The sequence below is a fragment of the Eucalyptus grandis genome, chromosome 9, assembly GCF_016545825.1.
Source record: "Eucalyptus grandis isolate ANBG69807.140 chromosome 9, ASM1654582v1, whole genome shotgun sequence".
NCBI classification, from domain to species: Eukaryota; Viridiplantae; Streptophyta; class Magnoliopsida; order Myrtales; family Myrtaceae; genus Eucalyptus; species Eucalyptus grandis.
Window position 1 is genome coordinate 13,863,748 of NC_052620.1, and position 7,668 is coordinate 13,871,415.

Consider the following 7,668-nt stretch of genomic DNA (forward strand, 5'->3'; position numbering starts at 1 on the left):
GACACACTTAGAGCAGATTTGTGACTTTGTCAAACCAAAATCGTACATTAAACAATACCAATAATAGTGCATGATCAAGGTGCACACATTGCAAATTGACTTATCCATCAGCCAAGAACGAAAAAATAAGTCCCCAATAGATGCCTATTTACACTACATCTATGATACACAAATGGATACTGTCAAGCAGACAATTAAGAGCAGCGTGAATCATGGACAAAGTAACCCGTTGGAAGTTATTGTTCATACCCAAACTTCGGTCATCAGATTAGATAATAAAAATCAGCTAGAGAATGAGGCAAGTAATCGAAATGATTGGGTTTGGATTGGACTCATACAAATCCACACTATCAAAAAACCATTTTTTCCCCAATTTAATGTGCAAGATTTAAACAAACTTGCACAATGTTCACCCCATCGACACAAAATATTGATATCCATATAAATAGCCTTCACACCGTTCCGATAATTACCATATCCTTTTCCCTTGAGATGTCGAGCCAAATGCATTCTCTTGAAAGCAAGAACTAACAAATGAATCATTCACTATGAGCTTCCCAATAAAATCTTTCAAGCCATCTTATTTCTAGGCAGGAAAACTGTTGGGTCTGTATTTATGCCACTGCCACCTCATAATGATTGCTTTGAATGAAACCTATGATTCTCCTCGTGTAAAACACAAACCTTAATCACCTACATAAGACAACCGACATACACAGCCTGGGGATATTTCCTATGCAACTGTGGCCATTGCACAAAGAACTGATCAGCTACTCTCAATTTGTACAGAAGCAAGCCACTTAAAGACAGTCTCCTCACCCTAGCTATGCTCTCCACGTAAAATATAGAAGACCATCTAATTCCCAGAACCTGCCACGGTTTGAACACTGTTTTTCAGTCTTATGGCATACTGGTCAAATATTAATTTGACAAATACAACGAAAATGAAAGAACCTGTAGGTGGGTGGGTGGGTTGGTGTGTCACAGAGAGAGAGAGAGAGAGAGAGAGAGAGAGAGAGAGAGAGGATAGTTCTAAACCTTGAATAAGAAGGCAATTATGCAAAGTGGAATGCACGTCCCTGGGCCATTACAGAGGATCTGCATTTCCAATGTGACAGGTATCAGTCAAGTGAGTAAAGCAGTTTTTATAACTAATAAAGACGAGAGATATTAAACTTTATAGAAAGAAATTACCACTTCTGGTCTGAGTTGAATCATGATATATAGTGCATGAGCAGTGGCAACTAAAGTCGTCCAAACAGAAGTTATATATGATTGACCAACCTCTCTGCTCCGGTATATCTGCATGTACTTTGCAGTTTCCCCTGAACTGACCCCAGCCTAAACACACAATAGATTTCTCACTAACTTGGGGTATATTACGAATTTCAGCTACAATTAATAAAAGACAAAGAACGAACAACATGAATCAGGCTGAGCCAGCAACAGAAAACTGCACTACTGGAAGCCACAGTTTTCCTGCATTTTAGCATCACATGCTTGTTTTGTGTGCACGTGCGCGTGCATGCGCATGTGTTGTCCAACTAGTGATATCTGAATTATTGGCATCCCAAATCTACCAAATGATTCTGCATGTTTGTTGAAAGCATAATGAGTCATGATACAAAGATGATGACACTGGACCAGGCATGCTGTAGACCCTGTGCATGTGATAGAACAGAATGGAAGATGAAATCTCAATTGCACTGTAGTTTCCAAAGGTTATTTAAGCAAAACTGGATTTCACACTATCTAACTAGCGAGTTGATCACCACACTTTCTTTTGTCTATTTCATTAATAAATCTTTGCCCTATTGTTTCCCATTAAAGATGATTGGACTCTCACAAAGCCAGGCCAATGACCACTTCATTATAATTTACTCAGATTGAACCCAAATAATTTGGTGGTATACAAAAGAAAGCCAGGCCAATGACCACTTCAGTGTGAGATTGCCTAACCCTATGAAATCAGGTTATACAGGAGCATGTTATTGCAGAAGCCAAAAAGTCGTAACAGGCTATATATCTGGCAGGGGCCATAAAACAGTTTACAGAGCAATCTTTTGCTACAGGATTGTCTAACACTTTGGCTACAATGTACTATTTTATGTGCTATTGTGAGGACACTATTGACTGATTTGATATCTGAAGTTTTGTTCCTTATTTGCATGAACATGAATCAAATGCGGTCAATGGACCCTCTTCTGGTACTTTTTCCGCAGACAACTGAAGTAAGATATCTGATATGCAATATATCTAGTAGAAAAACACTATCTATAGAAATGTAGCTCACAGTTTTAAGCTGAGCTTATCTGCCCACTAATTGCTTTTCCAACTCTAAGCTCCCCCAATGGTCTGGTGATTCTTGTATACAGTTGTTCCTCCACGCAGGAAAGTGAATAAATCTGCTCCGTTATCCAAGGGCCTCATATAGTTATAACTACGTCTATTTGAAGAAAAAACAACCAGTAGTTTGACTCAAATTTAAGTGAAGGCAGAGTACACATGACTAATAATTTTCACATCACCAGTTCAAATTGGTTTCTACTCTCCTCAACAATCTAATCCTTTCCAGTACATGCCTTCACAACCATTACCAAGGCCAATGCTCTTACCCACAAATGATCTCATCCAACATTCCTATTCCATATGGAAGGAGGTCCTGCCACAATCAAAATTTCATATTTAATGTGAATCCATTCATGAAAACCATATCTTTGGGCATCTTTTGAAAGAATAATGAGGTGATTACAGTTCTACAAGAACAAAAATGACAATAATAGAGAAGCACCACAAGCATAAAGTCAGAAATGACATTACTAGATCATTAAAACATATAAGCATAAGTGCTTTACCACATCGACCAAGGAGTCCTCCAACACACGAGCTTTTTGTAGACTCATTATGTCAGTGGCAGCTGCAACATAGAATCTAGGTGCAAACCTTTCTTTCTGCAACACAGACAAGAGATTCAACATCTCAGCCGTATGACCCCCTGCAAAAGCCAATGCTCACACATGATTAGACCAGGATGCCTTCATCACGAATGCAATTCAGAAAGAAGCTAGCAAGTAAATCATTTACGAGCTTACCTGAGCCTAAAATAACAAGAGTACTATAGGTCTTTTGGGATTTCCCATGAAGCAATTTTCCACTCCAAAGTACAACGTATAGAAACCGGATCAGTATCAGAAGAGCAAGAGCAGTAACAGCAGCTACAACAGAGCCGAGAGCCATGATCTACAGGAAGTGTCCCGTGCTTCCTTTTGCTAATTCAAGATTCAAACTTGTTTCCTTTACGTCCTCCCAAGCTAACCTGCAGGATCATATGTCGATTTCGTTGATTTATGGCATCATGAAGGAGAAATGAGAACTCAAAATTACATTTTGGATTTTCTACTTCCACGATTACTGCACAGTTTTAAGCCCAGAAGCGGACTCCGCACTTGGGTTTTCATTTTAGAAACCAGTGCCTCAAGGCATCGAAAGAATTCTGATAAATTACGACAGAACAGATGCCACCCAAACCCAGTGAATTACGCTGCGCAGAAACGCAACCCCCGAATTTCTACACGCAAACGGCAAAAATTAAAGTCGACCCACCAAAATAGGAAGATTGCTTATCCGCGACCCCTTTCTAGTTGTTCCACCCGAGGAGGAACCAGATGAGGATCGGCCAAATTCACGAAGATCAAGGGCACGGAGACGGAGCTGAATCGATGAATCCGATGAGAGACAAGACAAGTCCAGAATGGGGTCCGGCGAGCTAGAAATCGCTTGTGAGAAAAAAAGGCAAACTGCGAGTGAAAACCTGTTAGGAGAAGATTAGGCATCGGGTCGCCGCCGATCTGCGACGCCGGCGCTCCCGTCCAACGGACGCGCTCATACATGCACTCACAAAACAGATAGAGAGAGAGAGAGAGAGAGAGAGAATATTGTCCAAAATATACTGGGAATTAGGGTGAGCATGGTCCGGGTTGGTCAGGCCACAACCCTGCAGGCCAGCCGTATAGTGTTGGTTACCGATTTTTAATTTTAGGATCGAGGATCGTCTATTAAGCGGGGCCAGGGCCGGATGGGGCTGATGGGTTTGGTCGGTTAGGGATCAACCGGGACCGTCGATAATTTTTCGTTTTGTTTTTAAACTCCCTAAAAAAGCAAACTTACAAATTTAAATTACGCCATTCACAATGCGGCGTTGTGCAACTAAACTATAAATACCAATATATATTCAGCAAATTTAAGATAACATAATAATATAAATTTAAATGTACTAACCGCTCATCGAGATATGGGACAAGATAGGATCCACAATGCAGCAAGCGGGATGTTGCTACTTTTGATTTTGGCAAATTGAAGAACAAAGAAGACATAATGAAAGAGAACATACTTTGAGGAAGGAAGCCGTGAGGAGATTTATGGCGTAAACTTCGCGCCGTTTTGGACGTCGCGAGTCCATGACTATGAGGAGTCCTTGGTCCTCACGGTGAAGAACGTACTCTAGATTGTGGAGGAGGAGGCTGTGAAGACCTTTATGTCGTAAACTTCACGCCTTTTGGAATTAGATGTCGTCTATCCATGACTTTGAGCACGAGGAGTCAACGGCTTTAGCATCATTTTACTTAGGTTTTTTTTTTTTTGAACGGATATTTTACTTAGGTTTGAATATATAAAAGACTTATAAATAATATAATATAATATAATATAATATAATATAATATAATATAACCCAAAACTTGGACCAAAATCTCTTAGGGCCAGAAGACCAACCCGCACGTGTTGGTCCTAGAATTTCGGGACCAAGGACCAACCTAGTCCCCTAGGAGGCCAGACCGGCGGGGTTGGGCCGGTCCGGGTCGGTCCGGGAGTCGACCCTAGACCGCTACTCACCCCTACTGGGAATGCTTTTCGAACGGCCGTGACCGTGGAATATATTATCGTCTAGTTTGTCTTTGCACGAAGATCATTTGCCGGAAATTCTCCAAAAAAAATTCCAAGTAGTCAATTCAATCATCGACTTTTTAATCATATTAATTTAATCTTAAATTTTTGACGATTTATTAATTTAGATGATTATTCTTTCAATTATGCTAATTTAATAATATATTTATCAATTTAATTATAATTTTTTTACAATTTGTCATTATAGTCATTCCAAATAAATATACAAATGATAGGTTTAGGTTATAAATTGGCAAATCTTCATAAGCTTTAGGGCTAAATTGATGTAATCGAAAAGTTATAACTAAATTAACAAATCATGAAAAGGTTTAGGACTAAATTAGTACAATTGAAATATTTATAAATAAATTGGCGATCATACACTCTTGATTTGTCAAACCTCGATTACATGTATGAGCAAGTATTTGGGAAAGAGGCTAATTAAGGAAAAGAGAGGAGCGAAAATAGACATAGAAATGCGCATTGGGGTAGACCCAGTGAGGGATTGAGGCACTAAGGGGGATCGTGTCCCCTTTTCTCGCCCGTAAGTGATTGAATTCTAACTCGATGAAAACCCTCTCTTGGATATGAGAGCTCTCCCCTACCTCCCTTTGGTAGCTGTCCCCCAAACCCTAGCCTCCTGTAATCGTCCGAATCCCAAAAACCCAAAACCTTTTATAGTTCTCAGTATGAATTACCCTACCCTCTCCTTGGTTCCTTCGCTGCTGTTGTAGGATAGGGTTTTCCTCTTTTGACGGCTTCAAGAAGTGCGAGATCTAAAGGTTCGGCTATCGTCTTTATCTGCGGACTTTCTTCTGGGTTGTCGCTTGAATAGGGCTTTCTTCTTTTATCCAAGTCGGGATGGATTTCTTCAGTTGGCAGCAATACGTGGGTGTTGAGTTCTGATTCTGATCGAATGGGGTTTTCTTCTTTAATCCAAGTTGGGATGAAGTCCTTCACTTGGCAACAATTCGTGGATGTTGAGTTTTGAATCTGATCCTTAGCCTCCTTGCGCTTTAGAAATAGCAATTTCTTGGGGAGGAAAATGGATGAACTCGGGGCAATGGATTGTCATCTAGCCTTATTGTGTAAGAGGCTAGGGAATCTGCGAATAGAGGTGGATGCCTCGCCTCGGGAAAGAGTAATTTCAAAGGCGATACTAGATAAGTGTCAATGTACTGTGTTCGGTAAGTTGTATTCGGTAGGGGTGATAGGTTCCCGGTTCGGTCCGGTTCCAAGGTGGGACCGGGAGAACCGGTTCTCAATTTTGGGAACCGTGGACCGGACCGTTTGGTCCTAGGACCGGGAACCGGACCGGACCATCGGTTCGGTCCGGTCCGGTCCAACAAAATCGGCATTTTCCTTTTTCACTAAAGAAAAACTATGCTCCGGACCAATCAATCCAATTCGGTTCCTGGGCGTTCTAATAAAACTACTCACACATGTTTCCATACGCCATGTGCAAAATATTCACACTTCACTTGCGTGAATATTAATCACAGTTTATGTGTTTCACGCTTAATTTTAAGCATAAAAGTCATGAACAATTTGATTAAAGGTTGTGCTTAGTTTAGGTTTTATAGACAATCTCTCTTCTATGCTTTGAATATTTAGTCGATATCAGACTCTTTGAGGCTTGAAGTGCCTTGTTGTTTGCTAGTGAGGGGAGCAAGAGAGAGAGTTTGAGCACGAGGAACTCCTAGAGCCTTGTCTCACATCGAGTAGAAAATGAAACTAACAAGTAAGTTTTCTCTATAAATAAAGAGTAACAACAAAGCTTTGGTGGTCTCTTGGCCACATAGAAGATTGTCACCTCAATTGCAATTGTAATTGCAATAAGTTTCACATATAATATTCATATATTATATGTGTTTATATATTATATGTATATAAATTATATATATAAAAAAATTGGTCCGGTCGGTCCGGTTCCCACCTTGGAACCGAGAATCGGACCAACCGGCCGCCAGTTCCAAGATTAGGAACTAGGAACCGGACCGACGACCGTGGGAACCGCCCAAAACAGGCCGGTCCGGTCCGGTCCGGTCCGGTCCAGTCCGGTCCCGGTTCGGGCGGTTTTCGTTGCACACCTCTAGTATTCGGGAGGAAATATCAATTATCAGGCATTTCTTACCACTATGAAGCGAGCTTGGAAGGTAGATTCTGTGAGTTTTGCGCAGCGCGAAGCAAATATTTTGTCCTTTACCTTTGATTCTGAAATGGATAAAAAACGAGTGTTAGCAAATAGCCCATGGTCCTTTGCGAGTAATCTATTGATCCTTAAACCATGAGAGCCTAATAAACCTGCGCAATGTTACAGATTTACAAGCTGTGAATTCTGGGTTCAAGTTCATGGGTTACCTATCGAATGGTGCAGTGAGGAGGTTGTGTCACATATTGCTCAAATATTAGGTTGCGTAAAAGAAGCAAAAGTGGAAAAAAAAAAAAAGGTGTGGCATTTCAAAAGGTGAGAAGAGCAAGAGTAGAACTGAACTTGGATATACCTTTAAGGCATGGTACCTTATACAATTTGGGAGAGGAGAAAGTTTGGTTGGATTTTAAGTATAAGAGACTACCTAGATTATGCTATTCCTATGGAAGAGTTGGGCACTTTACAACAGGCTGTAAAGAAATCCCTTATGATGAGACTAAATTTGAAGACAGGAAGACAAATAGGTTTGGGCATTGGCTAAAAGCAAAGGCCAAGGAGAATAGTCCGTTTTGACA

At 40.6% G+C, this 7,668-nt stretch overlaps 2 protein-coding genes across 4 annotated transcripts in view; both read right to left on the bottom strand.

Annotated features, from left to right (window-relative positions):
* Window positions 1-303: 303 nt before the first annotated feature.
* LOC104453368 (UDP-N-acetylglucosamine transferase subunit ALG14-like) lies at window positions 304-3,925 on the bottom strand. Of its 3 annotated transcripts, XM_039302164.1 has the most exons (7): window positions 3,812-3,925; window positions 3,604-3,711; window positions 3,093-3,316; window positions 2,856-2,995; window positions 1,195-1,341; window positions 1,039-1,098; window positions 304-870 (listed from the first exon to the last, which is right to left on the bottom strand). In XM_039302164.1, exons 3-7 carry the CDS (start codon window positions 3,235-3,237, stop codon window positions 694-696), a joined length of 669 nt encoding a protein of 222 aa, XP_039158098.1. In that variant the 5' UTR covers window positions 3,238-3,316; window positions 3,604-3,711; window positions 3,812-3,925; the 3' UTR covers window positions 304-693. The 3 variants fall into 3 exon arrangements, with proteins under 3 accessions (XP_039158098.1, XP_039158099.1, XP_018715383.2); XM_039302165.1 differs by lacking the exon at window positions 3,604-3,711; XM_018859838.2 differs by having other exon boundaries at window positions 3,604-3,920.
* A 3,311-nt stretch (window positions 3,926-7,236) lies between these two features.
* The window catches only part of LOC120288408 (lectin 7-like), a 1,104-nt gene continuing 672 nt past the window's right edge, over window positions 7,237-7,668 (bottom strand). The window contains exon 2 of the mRNA XM_039302370.1: window positions 7,237-7,245. Within this exon, the coding sequence (XP_039158304.1) occupies window positions 7,237-7,245 (9 nt within the window). The remainder of the gene's footprint in view (window positions 7,246-7,668) is intronic.